General features: G+C 40.9%; 2 protein-coding genes across 2 annotated transcripts; both read right to left on the reverse strand.

The window, feature by feature from the left end:
* Nucleotides 1-146: 146 nt before the first annotated feature.
* Nucleotides 147-4,492, reverse strand: gnb5a (guanine nucleotide binding protein (G protein), beta 5a). Its single transcript, XM_031748045.2, has 11 exons — nt 4,269-4,492; nt 3,570-3,706; nt 3,426-3,467; nt 2,915-2,991; nt 2,671-2,803; nt 2,241-2,384; nt 2,055-2,146; nt 1,693-1,741; nt 1,462-1,558; nt 1,200-1,366; nt 147-1,115 (listed from the first exon to the last, which is right to left on the reverse strand). Exons 1-11 carry the CDS (start codon nt 4,402-4,404, stop codon nt 1,104-1,106), a joined length of 1,086 nt encoding a protein of 361 aa, XP_031603905.1. The 5' UTR covers nt 4,405-4,492; the 3' UTR covers nt 147-1,103.
* A 492-nt stretch (nt 4,493-4,984) lies between these two features.
* myo5c (myosin VC) lies at nt 4,985-15,981 on the reverse strand. Its single transcript, XM_031748071.2, has 40 exons — nt 15,857-15,981; nt 15,419-15,529; nt 15,134-15,305; nt 14,577-14,721; nt 13,642-13,798; nt 13,378-13,521; nt 13,207-13,288; nt 12,948-13,055; nt 12,762-12,868; nt 12,409-12,674; nt 12,227-12,308; nt 11,998-12,138; nt 11,776-11,898; nt 11,604-11,687; nt 11,388-11,519; nt 11,152-11,249; nt 10,967-11,053; nt 10,760-10,871; nt 10,466-10,677; nt 10,196-10,361; nt 9,957-10,103; nt 9,709-9,873; nt 9,504-9,597; nt 9,358-9,421; nt 8,799-9,073; nt 8,646-8,709; nt 8,485-8,565; nt 8,195-8,375; nt 8,009-8,102; nt 7,864-7,927; nt 7,607-7,775; nt 7,450-7,534; nt 7,256-7,354; nt 6,934-7,088; nt 6,552-6,641; nt 6,291-6,441; nt 5,918-6,203; nt 5,664-5,838; nt 5,490-5,570; nt 4,985-5,400 (listed from the first exon to the last, which is right to left on the reverse strand). The coding sequence occupies exons 1-40, from the start codon at nt 15,881-15,883 to the stop codon at nt 5,248-5,250; spliced, it is 5,229 nt and encodes a 1,742-aa protein (XP_031603931.1). The 5' UTR covers nt 15,884-15,981; the 3' UTR covers nt 4,985-5,247.
* Nucleotides 15,982-16,072: the final 91 nt, after the last annotated feature.

The following is a 16,072-nucleotide window of genomic DNA, read 5'->3' on the forward strand; positions in this document are numbered from 1 at the left end:
AAACCCTCAACAGTAACAGTGGCCTCTCACTCTGTTGAGATAATACGACTACTACTACTACTACTACTACTACTACTACTACTAATAATAATAATAATAATAATAATAATAATGAGACATAGGAGCGATATTCAAAACTGATTTTATTATGTTTGTAATAGTTTGATTAACAGTCCCCTGCATATCTGTACACTAAACTACAATAATTACTCTAAATATGAAATTACAACCATTGGACAACGGCATGAAAAGGAGTACATTCAATTATATTTATATATATATATTTTTTGTATTAATTTTTTTAACATGTTAGTATTTCAACAGTGGGGTACCACAAGTTCAGGGTGTCTCTAGTGCACATTGAGTAGTGAGTGGCTTCCACATCTGGAAACAAAAAAAGATGTAGTAAATCATAATTTAAATTACAGGAATGAAAAAAAAATCATTTATCTCATGTTTACCTATTAATGTGCTTTCTTTGCATTGATATTGATACAGTATTATATTGGCAGGTGAGAAGCAGCTGTTGGGTGCACAGGGTGTTTGTTAGATGTACATATAATATAATTTCCAAAATAAAATATTAATTTGTACCTTTCTCCATAAATCTCATTAATATTTCTCAGAACTTTTCCCATTCACAGAAAAGCCCCCCCCCCCCTGCTCTTTGATGTCTCCTCTGATTGAATGTCTTCATTTGTTTAATAAAAAATAATAACAATAAGTAAACATGTATTTTCCTCCATGTGGGCTAATTAACACATCACATTATTGTGTCACTTCTATCCTAGACTGATGCAAGCCACTACCGATAATATTTTCAGTAACATACTTGTTTTCAACTTCATAGTTGTAATCATAAGAACTTCTGTGCGCCTTTTCTTCCCATCACATCGTAATGCAAGCTAGCCATTTGGTTTACTTACTCTTTAAAATATGTAAATCTACCCTGGCCAAAACACTGGAGTATATACAATGCTATTGATGTGCCCTATGTACAATCAAAACTGAGTCTCTATCTCTGTGATTGTACTCTAGCAAACAGAAACATCAGTGTGTCTTCAGTAGGTCTGTCTACTATTTAATCCTTTGTGTCTTGATGCTTAGGCCCAGATCTGGAAGGCAAAGAAAATAGACATTACAAGATATAACCAGACAGAAACCTGGAGTAATCAAATGTGCCAGATCAGATATCATACCCGAAGAGTGTGGTCCCAGGAACCTGTGCAGAAGGCTGTCCCATCAGGGGAAACCCGCAGGGTGCTGACACGGTTCTCATGTCCAAACAGAATAGAAACCCGTGTTCCTTTGAGAACATCCCAAACATTAATGGTGTAGTCGTTGTAGCCACCAAACAGTAGCCGGCCTGGGGAAAGAGAGGGCACACCCAAAATGTTTTAACCGCATTATCCTTAAGCTCAGTACAAACAACAGCGAAGGTAAATATTCTATATGTCGTACCACTGAGCGAGAAATCAACACTGGAGACGCCAAATATGATGCTGTCTTTGGAATAGATAGCCACTTCCCTGTCTGCCCTTAGGTCATACAGGCGGCACTGTAACAAAGGGGAGTGTTTGATTTATTTTAGTTTTTTATGGTGTAGTGTAATTATGATTAATTATGTGCAGCACACTGCACATGAAAACTGGCTTCACCAGTCAAAGGTAACATGAAGAAATCAATTCTTACTGTAGCGTCATCCGATCCAGATGCAAAAGCATCTCCGCTGGGATAGTATCTGTTAAAATACAGACAGCACTAATAAGAAATCAATTTTTAAAACTCTTACATGTAAGATTTGAATACTTCTGACTTATAGCAACTCCTAGTGGTAGCATAAGAAAATGAGACTCCAGATTTTAAAATTTTTGTTTGCAAACAAAAATATAGAGGCCATTACAATAACATAAAAGATGTTATGATAATGCACACATGATGAGGCCTTTAAAACACTTCCTTTTTATGCTTAATTATAAATAGAAAATGTGCTCATCTTTACACTTACCTTCTCTACACTTATATTTAGGAGCCATTACAAGGGGGTGACTTACCGTACACTATTTATGTCTGACTCGTGAGTTTCAAAGGACTGAATACACTGCCCTGAACGCATATCCCAGACATTGGCTTTCTTATCACAGCCCTGCCAATGAAAGCAAAGCAGACAGTGTGAAAAATTTCAGTGTTTAGCCTCTTTAAGTAAGCTGTACCGAAAGCTGTGCAGAAAGTGTCCTCACCCCCGAAACAAACGTGTTTCCGGTTTCAGATGGGGCCAGATCCAGACACAACACATCTGCAGCGTGTCCATGGAAACTCTGTAACAGCTGCCCACTCTCAACATCCCATAATGCACATGTTCCATCCCCGCTGGACGTCAGGATCTTAAATGCATGCGGCAAGAGAAGAGAAAAAAAAATAGAAGTCGTTACAGGCTATCGTGTAGTTGTAAATGGACTGCCTTTGCAGTGTGACGCCTCATGTGACCAGGAAGTCAAACTTGTAAATTATTAACAAAGTATGGGAGCTCTTTCACTGGAATATAGAAGGAAGTGATATCTGATTGAGAGAAAAATAAAAAGGCAGCACGCAGCTACTGTTTCCACAGGCATTTTACCCATGATCCTCAGTGTTTTGCAGATGTTTTTAGAGTGTGGTGAGTTTTCTCACCTGCATATCCGAGTTGGTGAAGCTACAAGCAGACAGGTAGTTTGTGTGCATGGCCACTGACTTCTTCTTTGCAGCTAAGTTCTCATTCTTGTCCAGAGACAGAGGATAAACTGAGCATTTATTATCCAGGCCTCTGCAACAGAGAAGCTACACACTTTACCACAAAAACAAAATACAGAAAAGCAACAAAAAATACAGCAAAATACAACCAGATCTGGATCATCATGGAGAGTAACGCACTCACCCACAAGCTACAGCGCAGCCAGAGGGGGCATAGGCACAGGCCATCACCCAGGTGCAAGGCATTGTCACAGCATGCTCCTATAAACATCAGAAGACAAGGCTTTTGTGCTCGAGCTGCACCGGCACAGGGAGAATTCATTATCCATAATCAAAGCAGAACAACGAGCTTTGGTTTGTCCCATGTAGAAAACTTAAGAAAACACTTTTACACAATCTGGTGTTCAGTTTCTATCATCTAACTCTGATGTCTCGTTCATAAAAACAGGACAGTTGGATTTACCATCAGCACACAATAGATATATTGATGCACAAATCCTATGTGTCACTCCTATCTAATCTAAAAAGAAGTCCTATCTAAAACAAGCTTATTATCATCATGGAAATTTATATTACTAGTATTATTATTATTATTATTATTATTATCATTATTACAATTATTATTATTGATTCAAAAGCCAAAAATACAAATATCTAAGAATACCTCATGATGACCCATGAAAAGTAAATGTTACCTTGTTGGTGGTGAAAGCGTCCCACACAATAACTTTTCCATCCTGCATCAAAAGATAATAAAGGTTTGTACACTTTTAAAACACATGCCACCAACAACAAACTTGCTCTGCAGTCAGCTGGAAACGAGACTAGAGGTTTGTGACCTGCGAGGAGCTGACGATCCTCCTCTTGTCCTTGCACCAGTCCATGCACAGAACTTTATTCCCGTGCCCCTTCAGGGTCCTCCGGGTCTTCATGACAAACTGGCCCAGCCCCTCCACCTTCTCTGCCACCTGATGTACTGCACAAAACACACATGTATATTATGCATTAAACATGTCCCCACATTAACACTCGTGGCTGCAGCCAGGATTAAACTACAGCAGGGCCATCTAAATGGAGGAATATTGAATTAATCTATCTTTAATCTGCCATGTCTCAGATAGCCTGAATCCCATAAAATATGCATCAGAAATGACCTGTGCTTGATTTTCACGTTTTTATTTCACACTCTTGCTTTAATTGTCATATTGTTCAGATATTATGAGTAAACCATAAATAAATAAATAAAAAGGAAGAAAGAAAAAGAAAACAGTCCGTGGAGGAAACATGGATGAAAGTATTAGGCTATGAAATGGGGAGGCAAACAAGACAGCCTCCCCCCGTCTCCTGACAAATCGGTGACATCGGCGCCGATCGGATCGATAATCTGCTCCGCGAAATCCCCCATCTCCGGTAACACCGGCGATCTTTGACTTCTGGCGGAGAAACGTGAGGCTATGAGGAGACGCTCGCTGTTATCCGTCCCGTCACAGGGTAAACGCAGGAATGAATCAGGGCCTCTCCATTTTTTTAGCACTCACGCTCGACATCGTGCAGCTTCGCTCTTTCTTCCTCCAGCTTCGACTTCAGCGTCTCCGACTCCGTTTTGAGATGAGCCAGAGTCTCGTTCAGCGGTACCTCCTGTGTCGCCATTTCAGGGGTTGGAGGGGATCTCATATATTTCCTTTGAGCAGGAAGCGATCGGCAGCGAAAAGGCTTAGAGCAGAGCTAACAGCTGATGCTGCTGTCATGACGTCAGAGGGCGAAGATGCTCCTCCAGTTTCCAGGGGAGGAGGATCCTGCATCCCGGTGATGCTGCCGCACACACACACACACACGATGCATCCCCTAAGCAACAGATCAGATTAATAATGCTTTTTTTTTCACACTGCCCACATGAAGAGAAGGGACAAGCAGAGGGCAGAGGGAGAGGGCTTTGTGGCATTTTAATATGCTGAAATGGAGCAAAGATGTTTTCATAGTAGCCAAAAAAGAATTAAAGAGAAAACAAATAATATTGTCTGTTAAAGTAATTTTACTCTTCTTCATTTTTTTTGAATGAGCTGTTATGATTTGGTGATTTGGCATGCTGTTTTATTAATTCATATTACTTCATTTTCACGTCTGACATCCTCTGATTCAACTACAGGACACACATATGAAAAAAATACACAGTGAGCATTTAATTAACTCATATTTTAGCCTTGTTGTATTTTAACCTGAGTATATGATAGTATAAAATAGGTTTGCATTGGTATAGCTTTGATACAAGATAATGCCTTTATTCATTTATTAGCATGTTATTGCAATTTAAATAAAAATGTACACACACAAACACACACACACACACATACACATTACAAAATGTCACAATGTTATTCAGTTGTTCTTTGTTTTAAACATTTGCTGTACAGGGTTTTAATGAAAGTGCTTAAATATTTCTATCTACAATCTGGTGCAACTTTAAAAGAAATGACTAAGACTCAGTATAAGGAGTAAAAATGTCACAGGATCCGTGTGTCAGATCCTGTTGAGGAAGTCGAGATGAAGGCTGTTCGGGACCTGCAGCAGCTCCAGAGCCTGTGTGGACGTGCAGAAAGGAAACGTGACCTGGAAACGATAATCTGCATCCAGCATCAGCTGTGCGGAGCCTTCGTGGTCTTGGAGCAAAGACTGGAATGAGAAATATATTGACAGCTTAGTCAACTGTATTTTTTTGGTTAGGAGGGTTTTTATATTTGAAAATGAACACCGGGGCTCACCTGAACTTTGCGGACAAACGATGACGTCACTCTTTTTTCAAAATCGTCAATAGGCGTGTATGAATTCAAAATTTTGACGATCTACAAATTTAAATGTTAGGTTGGAGTTTAGTGCAAGATTTAAACATGAAAAAAACCCACCAAAAGCACATTTTAAACGACAGATGGAAGTACCTGAACGGGGCTGAGTTCACAGCATTTTTCAATGATCTCCTTGGCGTCTTCATCAGTGGATTTGTTGACTTGCAGTAACCACGCAGCTTGAGCCAGTGGCTCCAAAGTATCCATAGCATTCGAGCTTTGAAGTTCCTTCTCTTTTAGCCACTCTTCTAGATAACTGATGTTGCATCTGAAAAGAGGAAGCAGCTGTTAAAATAAACTCTCTTTGACTTTTGTTCGAAGCACATACCTGATCTGCGAGCACACACCTGATCTGCATCCCCTTCCTGCAGGAGCACATGTCCTTGCGGAGCATGATGCTGTTAAGGGTGATCGCAGCCACGAGGTAGAACAGCTGTTTGATCACTTGTTTTATGAGGCCCTGGTCCAGACCATGATGGCTCATGGTGGAGTGGAAGACTGTTAGGTGCTGGAGGATGGAGGAGATGGTGTAGGTCTCTGATTCCTCATAGAAGCTGTTGGAACGCTTCCTGAAGCCCGTCGGCTTCATGCTAGAAATCCCCTGTAGACTCTCGTGCTCCAGCATGCCGGGTACTAACAAAGTGTAGAAGTAGGGTTTAGCTTACTCATAAAAGTGATAATAATGTTTTTTGCAAAATACCAAATTTGAAAAACCATTACCAATAGTGGGAGTAAGAGTCTTGTGCATGACTGAGATAAACCGATGATAGATTTGGATGGCCAGATCGCTGAGAATCTGTCTGTGTTCCGACAAATCGAAATTCTGCAAGCAGTTTTTTTTCTGGCGAGGTGTACTTTGCTTCAGGAACTCCTTTTGTTAACAGGATGGAAAACAAGAGCATTTTAATATGTATATGATATTATCAACAGACAGAAATGAAACAGTAACTACTGAATTTTAAAAAAAAAGTAAATTTGTACTTCCTCCCCGCTGTACTGCTTCAGACAGTTGAGGAGCTGGTGGGTGTTTGAGAGCCAGAAGGACAGGAACTCTAAATCTTTTTGGTGACTCTAAAACAGGAAAATGTTGTGTACATTATTAGATATAAACAATACCTCAAAATACACTAATCCATTCACCAGTCTATCCATATATACAGGGGAACAGAGAAGTGTTCCCAGGCCAGCCAAGAGATATAATCTCTGCAGCATGTCCTGGGTCTACCCCACCTCCTCCCGCTAGGACTTGTTTCTCAGCTAGCTTAACCCCACCTATCTGGGGTGCAAAACCCCAAACGAGAATCTTGAGCTCAAGAGTTTTACTTCCTGGTTAAACAAGGGTTACAAAAATAGTTAACCTTACCATGATGACTTTCTTGACTCCACCAATGATTGCATTCATAAGAGACTTGAGTTTTGCATCATCATTTAGGTAGTCAGCGTGGCGGATGCACATGAAGAGGATGTAAGCTGGCAGGGTGGGGATCATGTTGACCGCCACGCCTTTGAGTTTCAGATCTGTTATGAAATTGGGACAAATTTGTCAGAGAATATGGTTTATCCATTCATCCGAGTTTTAATACGCTCACTCCTGCTCACATCCATGGATCAAATAGCTTATATGATTATTAAATAAAAGGCAGGTAAAGTTGGCATATTGCAGACATAGTGCAGGGGAAGAATACCCAGAATGATGTTTTCAATGAGCCTTGGTTCATCCTCTCTCTTGTACTCCAACATGCCAAGGTATTCTTTGGGAATAGTGGATGCAGGTTTTTGCCTCGCTGTTTGAGAAACAATAAATGTGATGAAAAAGTTGAGATAACTTTTATGGACTCTATTTTTTTGTTTACATGTGGCGCAGGAGCTGCGGCGCTACCTTTCTGTGATGTTTCGAGGCTCTTAACTTGAGTCTGAAGTTTCTTTATTAATCTGTCTTTCTGGTCGAGCAGCTCGTCAAAGTCCTGAATTAAAAGCGGAATCAGTTATTGGTTTACTCTCACTGTAACCTTCTACCCCTCGTACGCTCAACGCACCATGTTCTCAGCAGTTAACCGTGAAGTCTCCTCTCTGAGTTTGCTTTTGACCTCATTCTCCATCAGCTGCTGTCTCTTCAAGTGATCATTCTCCTCTTCCAGCTCCTCTACTCTGCCTTGAAGCTCTCTCTTCGCCTCCTCCAGCTCTTCAGCTTTCTCCTCAAAGTACCTAAAAAAAACATCCAAAATCAGGATGAACCAGAAGTGACCATCACTACTTTAACCAAGAAAGACATCACTACCGCTGAGTAATTTACCTCCGTTGCGAGCTCTCTTCTGTAATCTTCTTTTGAAGATTGTGAGTGATCTCTTTGTTTTTTTCTGTTAAATGACATAAAAACAAAAGAGCAAGTTAAAACAGTAATCTGCTTCACTGCGAGACTGCTGAACAAAAGAGTGTACCTGTTAATTCTCTGTTCTGCTCCTCGACAAGGCCTTCAAGCTCTTGTTTCTGTCTCTGCAGCTCTGAAACCTGCAGCTTCAGCTCCGGTATCACCTGCGAATGAAATTAAAGCAGACGTCACAGTTACGTTCTGAAGCTCACCCCTTTAACCCGTGACGTATGGAATAAAACGTGCAATGACATACTAAGTTTTCACTGCTGAGTCTGGACACTTCTTGGCAAATATTTTCATTGACATTGCTTTTCTCCTGGAACAGGTTTTGCAGCTTGCTGTTCTCATTCTCAAGGTGGTCCATTTTCAATTTCAAGCCCTCTACTTGAGTCTCATAGCTTTCCTTCTGCTCCCTCTGGTGGTTTTCTAGAATCCTGCCAACAAATGTAAGACGTTTAACAAATTCAAGTACAGACACTCAGAAGGAAAGCTGCACACTTCTGTTAATAAGAAAGTGGTTTGCTATGGTTGAAAAATAAAGACCTGATGGCTTTTTGTAGGCCTTCAAAGGCTGACAGCAAATCGTCAACTTCATAAATCTTCTCTGATTCGTCAGAAGTCATCCTTTGGAGAAACAATGTGTCAGGTTAAATGACTAATAGAGATGAAGTGAGGAAACACAGTGCTCAAAATATCTGGATTACCCCAGAAGAACTTCCTCTTCAACAACACCTCCAAGAAGCTGCCTTGCAATCTCACTCACTTTACCTGCAGAAAACATTCAGAGCTCATCAACAAATGACGTCTTTTTCTTTACACAAAGGAGATTATTTTTTTACATAAAATTCTATACACACCTCTTGCTTGTTCTGACTGCTGCTTCATCTTTCTCTCCATGTTATTCCTCTGATTTTGCAGGTTGTTCAGATCTCTGCGTAGCTCGGGAATTAGTTTGACATGCTTGGTGAGCTGGATGACCTGCTCCTGCAGGTCTGAGTTCGCCTGCGCCCCCTCTTCTAACTTTCTCTGCAGGATGACTCGTTCTTCTTTTAGCCTTTTTATCTCCTCTTTCAGAGTTGCCACCTCGGCCTCGTGGTCCTGTCTCTGAATTTCAGTGTTGTTTTCCGCGATCCTTCAGAGAAGAAAAAGCTATCTGATTAAACCAAAGAAGCTGGGAAAAATATTAACTTAAATATTTGCTCGACCATGGTGTACATCAGGAGTGTTTTTCTTTTTCCTTCACACTGTCCCCAAAGTGCTTGCTCATAGGGGGAGCTATATAAACAAAATTGAATTGAATTGAATTCTGCAATTGTTATACTGGTCCCACCATTTGAGATCAAACTGGGCTGCGTGTTGCACATAAACTAAAAGGAGTTTGACCCCAATGATAAATCTCACTTTTTAAACACTTACTTTCTAAGCCTTGCTTCATTTTCTTTTTCTTCCAGAAGGTTCCTCTTTACTTGATCAAAGGTCTCTGAAAGATTGTGAGGCCGGTCACAAATGTGCCGCAAACGCAGTCACCGTGGTGTTTATACAGAAATCTCAACTCTTATTACCTTTGGCGTCTTTGGTAGAAGCTTCAAATGTTTTCTCCAACTTCTCCTTCTCAAGGTTGAGAACTTCTACTTCCTTTTGAAGTTGTGCAATTGTCTAGGCAAGAAAAACAGGTTTTCCTAAAGGATCTCAAACAAACTGCTTACTCTGCAAACAAAACTGCAACAAAGACGCAAACAGACTTAAGGCATCAACTTCAATACGAACCAAACTGGCATCTTCTTTAGCTTTCTTCTCTCGTTTCTCTAAAGAAGCCTTCTGGTTGGTTGATTTTTCCAGCTGTGTCTCCAGACCCTGAAGCTTCTCCATAGTTTGGGAGTGGGAGTTTGCCAAGCTTGTCAACCTTTCCAATAATCCACGATTTTCTTTGTTCTGTCAGGGAACACATTAAATTATGTTATCTGCAAAAAACAAAAAGAAAATCACAGCTAAAATATGTCTCGAAGCACCGTTACCTGCTCGTCAATCTTCTTTCTGAGCTGCTGCACCCGGTAGGAGAGCTGGACATTAAGCACGAGCCGACGCATGGTCTGAAATCGCCGTCGTGCCAGCCACGCTCTGGCATACTTCTGGATAACCAGCGCTTTGTGCTCCTTTATCATCTGAGGTTTACATAAATCAGGAGGTTACATTCAATTTGTCAACAATATTTATTATAGTGATGAAAATGATTCGTAAACCGTCTGTTACAGACCTTCTTGTATCGTTTACGAGCTATCCAACCTCGTGTGAAGGCCTGGATGGTGATGGTTGCCAGACGCACTACCTGGTAGACCTGCCTCAGGAGGTAGCCTCTCCAGTGTCTCTGTATCACCAATGCTGCCCACCCCTGCTTCAGTGTCGCAGCAGTCACTGTTTTACTGAACGTTTACGAACAAAATAAGTGTATGTTCATTTTATAATCTTAAGAGGAATCTTTACAGGATGCAGGTCAACAAAACTCAAACAAGTGAACGGCTCTAACCGGATTGTCCTCTTTCCACGGACATACTGCTGGAGAATGATGGCGGCCTTTCTTAATGCCAGGTACTTCCTCCTCTGGCTCCATCCACGAGCATGTTTCTGTATGGTCACACAGGCTCCTCGAAGTCGGTCAAGACGCAGCTTCTCGAGGTAAGCTACCTGGCCAGCTCTGAAGAAGATCTTCGTTCGGCCAAACTTATACTGGTTAGAGTCCTGGGGAGCAAGCCATGAGGCCAAAGTGACGCACGGCCATGGATGACGCTTATACTAGTGAGTGCCATAGGATACAACATACGTGAATCAACCTCTGCAGCACATTCTTGCAGGTCTGTTTCTTGTCATTGAGGTCTGCCTCCACGTGTGACATTAGGATACTGTATCTGCTGTAAAACTCAACGTATGTCCACCTAAAAACAAAAACCATGCCAATACTCAGCATGATCACATGGAGCTGAACATGCTATAAGTTGTAATTACGCTGCATGAACATATATAAAGTCACCTGGACGGGTAGCTCTGTGCACTGATACGAATAGTCTCAAGGACTCCGCAGGCTCGCAGCTGCTGCACTACCCTCCTGGAGTCATACCTAAAAACATGAGAAAACACCAAAAACTCAAACATGAGCAAACGCTTCAGTGAAGCAAGAGTGAAACATCTGAATTAAAGATTCACTAGTAATCATACTCAAACGGGAGCTTTTCATCGTTAGGCTTAATGCAGCGCACGTAGTGAGGGGTTGTCGCATTCAGTGTTTCCATGAGTAAGGAGAGGGAGCTGCGAAACTGCATTCAACAGCAACGTTCAAGAGACAGGACAGAAATACAAATTCAGCCAGTTGGACAGGAAACAATACAGTAAACTTCAGTGAGAATGTGAGCTCAGCCTACAGCAAAGCAGAGAAACAGAGCAAACATTAGCACCTTATCTCCCACTGAGGTTCTCAGGTGTTTATTGGCTGGTTTCACTGAAGGCCTGGCGGGCTTCACTTTGACACTCTTACTGATCGCAGCGTTCTGCTCCTCCTCTTGGAAAAAGTTGGCCAGAAAAGGTAACTGATAACATTTGCAAACAAGAGGAATCTGTTAAAATGAGGAAAAGCAAACATAAAGTAAATACACAGGAAGGCTTTTGATTACCTTACTAGACCTCATCATGTCCACGAGTTCTTCATAGAGAGCATCTCTGTTCTTCTCGAGAAAACCTCTGCACTGATATTCCACCTGAAGAAATACGTGTATAAGAAAACAGTTTAAAAAGTTTATAATTTTTTTGGCTATATTGTGCAGATGCCAGGCAATAAGACTCCACCTTGTCTGCAAAGTGCTGAATCACAAAGGCGCCATTTGATAACCTGGGCTTCTCAAACATAGGGCTGGCTTGTAGGTAGTTATAAAGCTTTTGCAACCAACTCTGATCGGTGCCTTGAGGGAACTGTGAAGCAGAAAGACGTAAACAAAAGATGCTGACAATCAAGTCAAAATGCAATTTGTTACTGATAACACCAAGATCGTATTATTAATCAGATCTTACTAAGCATTCTTCATCGAGCAAGTCAAGGATCCCCATCTTTGCTTCAATCAGATCGATGACAGGTTGATTGTCATAGAAATCTATCAGCGTCCACGGGATGTCCTCTTTCATGTACTCCTCTTGCTCCAGCTTGAATACATGCTGAAAAGACCCAAGAGAATAAACGTGTAAGCTGGTAAAGAGGTGTGTGTGGTAATTAGCAGTGAATGTGGAAGAAGGCATTGCTGACCAGGTTAAACTGCTGTTGAAGCTTTTCGTTTGCGTAGTTGATGCAAAACTGTTCAAAGCTGTTGATGTCAAATGTTTCAAAACTGAAGGAAAAAACACAGAATGCACATATCAAAATGGCAGCAAAGAAAGCTGCACACATATTGAGAAAAAAAAAAGAAAAAAGAGTTGCGCTTGCATTACCCATAAATGTCCAGAACACCAATGAAAGCATGTTGCTTTCCTGGCACCTGTAGTGCTGTGTTTATCCTGTTTATAATGCAGTCAAACAGATGGGCATAGATATGCTTAGCTAGAGCGTCTCTGGCATTTATTGCCCGATCTTTGGGGACCGGCTTCACAACGGTTTCGGCTACCAGAACGATCCTCCGATGGCACAGCCAGCGTACGAGCCCCTCTGCGCTCACCCCCAGCAGCTCGCAGAAGACAGCCAGGTGTGGATCACTGGGCTGAAAGATATACAAATCAAGCTTTGTACTTAACCTGGTGAATGATTCAAGATCGGTCGCACGCACAAGTTATGAACAGCTACTCACGGGAACTGATGATTTGTCATCGCCTACGTTTTTGATCTCCACATTTCCCAAATGCAGAATGGCTGCCAGAATTTTAAACACATCTGACTGAAAGTCCTCCTTCAATCCTGGAGAAAAGACGTTAAAGCTAAGATAAAACTTTAAAATCATAAAGGGAGGTTTCAGTCATGCTGAGGCAACCTTTACCCAGAAGTGAGAAGGTCTGTCGAGTCTCTTCCAAGTCCTTCTTGTCGTTCACACCTTCAATGTTTATGTCACCACCCATGCAGGTGTAGTTGAACTTGTCCGCACTCACTGCAGATGAAAGATTAAATTACTGATGCTGCTTATAATAAAATATTGCAAGACTTAGTTGTGTTTTCTAGGTGAGTTAGTTTAAATAGTAATAAAACAGCAGCAGTTCAGTGTCAAAGATCCACAATAAACCCTCAGTGCAAACACTTACGGAGTCTCAGGTTCTTAAACGCTGGTGAGTCTGCACAGGAACAAATCTGGTAGAATATGTGGTAATTACGCTCATTTTCTGCCTGAAACAAAAACAGAACTCAAGATCAGTATTATGGATTAAACACAGTAACGAAACCTGAAAGAATCCTGATCTCACAATCATGCATACCTGAAAGACCACTCTGGATTTCTCTAACAGGTAGGTCCTCATGTTTGCTCCGATGATCCGGTACTTCCTGTCAAAGCTGATCTCTGTGTATTTCCCAAAACGGCTGCTGTTGTCGTTCCTAGTGGTCTTTGCATTTCCTATTGCCTTAAGAGGAAATGAAATATAAGAACTATATATAAGATTTTTTTGTGTATGAATAAATATGATGACCATTTTTGCCTGTTTAGTTCAACAGCTGTTTTGTGTACAGTCTCTAGATCGTACCTCTGTAATTGGATTGGATGCCAGGACTTTGTCTTCAACTCGTGTCTTACTTCCAGATTTGCTCACAACAGCAAAGTACCTCATAGCGTATCGAGCAGACACCGTTTTACCAGCTCCAGATTCACCGCTGACTATGATAGACTGGTTCTTGTGGTTTCTGAGAAAGAAAAGGGGGATATAAACAAAGTTTGCACCACTGTGTCTTGAAGCATTGCTTAGGACTTACTTGGGCAGTTATTGACTAGATTAACTTTCATTTTAATGATCACCAGGACATAAACGCATGCATGCATAGCACACAACCATACAGTTGTGGTCAGATGATGTCATGGTAATTTGGGGCCTTTAATTATTTCTTTGGACTTTTCTTTTACCAGGGTGGAATAATCATGTTTAATGAGTTTTTTTTTTTTTTTTAAAAAACAATAATTAGGTGCATTTTGAACGAGTTTGGCTTTTCTCTAACCCCCACAGGGTCAAATAGATATACATACACTCACTCAAATCTAATAAGTGGGCCTGAAGGTTTTACATTGTTTATTATCTTAACAAGGCCAAGGTCTGTTAACTTCTCATTACTGATCATGATTGCCTACAACTGGCAGTTTCTCTTTTCCAGCATAAAAAGGATTTGCCTGACAGCACTTATTGGACTGACTAATACTCAAAACGATGGGAAACTCCATTGAACTCAGTGATCTGCTGATTCCAAGTGCATCAGTTCAAACAACTGTACATAAGTACAAGTTATTCAGACGTTTTAACACTTTCTTGGTGCTGACCAAGAAAGTTTGCCCCATGCACATGTTAGTAGTTAGAGTCCTTTTAAATCTGCAGACTCATGCTCACTGTCTCCAATCTGCATACAGTCATCAGTTCTCGCTGATGTAAAACTACTATAAAACTTAAACGAGGCAATCTCAACTTTTACTTACCTTGCCATCTGTTTGTAAGCCTCCTCTGCCACTGCAAATATATGAGGGTCCATGTCTCCCATGTTCTGGCCTGAGTAGGCATGAATGATTGCATCTCCATAGATAGGAAGCTGCTTATAGGGATTTAGAGCCACCAATATAATACCTGAAATGAGGGAACAACACAGACTGAGCAAGAAATTTAACCTGCTAACAGCTTACACCTCAGTACTCAGTTACACAAATGGGCGACAAATTAACAAAAACGAAAAAAAACAACAGCATAAAGTGTTTTAGTAAGGTGTTGGCTCACTATGTTGGCCCAAAATCTCTGATGACTCTTAAAGCCATAATATGTGAGTCATTATTTGTATACTTATCATGTTATTCAGTGATTCATCGTGGCTGCATCAGCTGCATCAGTATCCTGTTTGTGATCACTTGGAGCAACGGCGCATGAATTTACAGTAAAAATGCATTACAGAGCCACAGGACCTCCTCATCATAAGGGTCAAGTATTAGAGGTTTTCCTTTAATTTGTCACCCATTTGTCAGTTTAAGGCTTCTTGCAGCTGTACCACAGTAGGTATAGATGATTCTGGACTCCACAAATCGCACTTTGAGATTGTGCAGGACTGCAGGTTCATGCAAGTAACTCAGAGCTGTCAGGTCATTCTCCCCCACCAAGATGTCTGGGTTTCGCAGAGGAGGGAGTTGTGGTTTAGACGGGTCAACAGTGTAGCAGTACTCCTGTCCAGTGATAGGTGATGTAGGAGAATCAGGTCAGCTGGTGCTTCTCACCATTATAAATGTAATACAGTTTTATATTGAGGGTATTGTTAGTCACTTTCCATTTTACTTACAGAGCCATCCTCCAGAAGCAATTCAAGAACTGTATCTCCTGAATGGAAATCTTTCACAATCTCTGCCGATTTCCACACATGTTCTTCATCTGATATCCACACTCTGTTGTACTAAAATTATTTTTAAAAAGTGACAAATAATTATTTCAGTTATTAATGCCACGGTTTACTGTACAAGTGACTAAAACCAATACATGCAAGAGAAAATCCACCCAATAGGAACCAAAAACTCCATCATATATGCTACCTCATAATATTATACTATAAAAAGATATAGCTAAGTGTTTCGCCTTTAAATTCCTGTGGATCTGTTTGCCTTACAACCTTTCACAGCGCTGACAAAGTTTCCATATGCGTCTGTAAACTTCCAACCTCTAGACTGTATGGAAACATGATCTTACGTGTATTTTAAAAGATTAGGCTTGTTTTCCCTCTTACCTTGGTGTACAGTTCCAGCACAGCCATGTTTGTGCATTATTTTAGTAACTTTTTTTGTCCGTCTGTTTATCACCTGCTGTTTCACCGCTTTCCAGGTGACCAACACATTTCCTCCCCGCCCCTCACAGATATTCCGGAATAACCTGTCAAGTTAGATTACAAACTTCCGATGACCTTTTTCAAAATAAGAGTCCCTTGAGGCATTTTTTGAAATAC

This window comes from Oreochromis aureus, linkage group 7 (assembly GCF_013358895.1).
Source record: "Oreochromis aureus strain Israel breed Guangdong linkage group 7, ZZ_aureus, whole genome shotgun sequence".
Lineage (NCBI taxonomy): Eukaryota > Metazoa > Chordata > Actinopteri > Cichliformes > Cichlidae > Oreochromis > Oreochromis aureus.

Bases quoted from the DNA above. Each gene is read 5' to 3' on its own strand.
- gnb5a (XM_031748045.2), bottom strand. From the start codon at position 4,404: ATGAGATCCCCTCCAACCCCTGAAATGGCGACACAGGAGGTACCGCTG. The intron at 2,385-2,670 runs GTGAGAAAACTC...CATGCATTTAAG, and splicing joins TCACCAACTCGGATATGCAG to ATCCTGACGTCCAGCGGGGA. The intron at 1,367-1,461 runs GTACGACATATA...CTCTTTCCCCAG, and splicing joins TGTTGATTTCTCGCTCAGTG to GCCGGCTACTGTTTGGTGGC.
- myo5c (XM_031748071.2), bottom strand. From the start codon at position 15,883: ATGGCTGTGCTGGAACTGTACACCAAG. The intron at 13,799-14,576 runs GTAAGTAAAAGT...TTTCTTTCTCAG, and splicing joins GCTTACAAACAGATGGCAAG to AAACCACAAGAACCAGTCTA. The intron at 10,104-10,195 runs GTCTGTAACAGA...TGTAAACCTCAG, and splicing joins CTCGTAAACGATACAAGAAG to ATGATAAAGGAGCACAAAGC.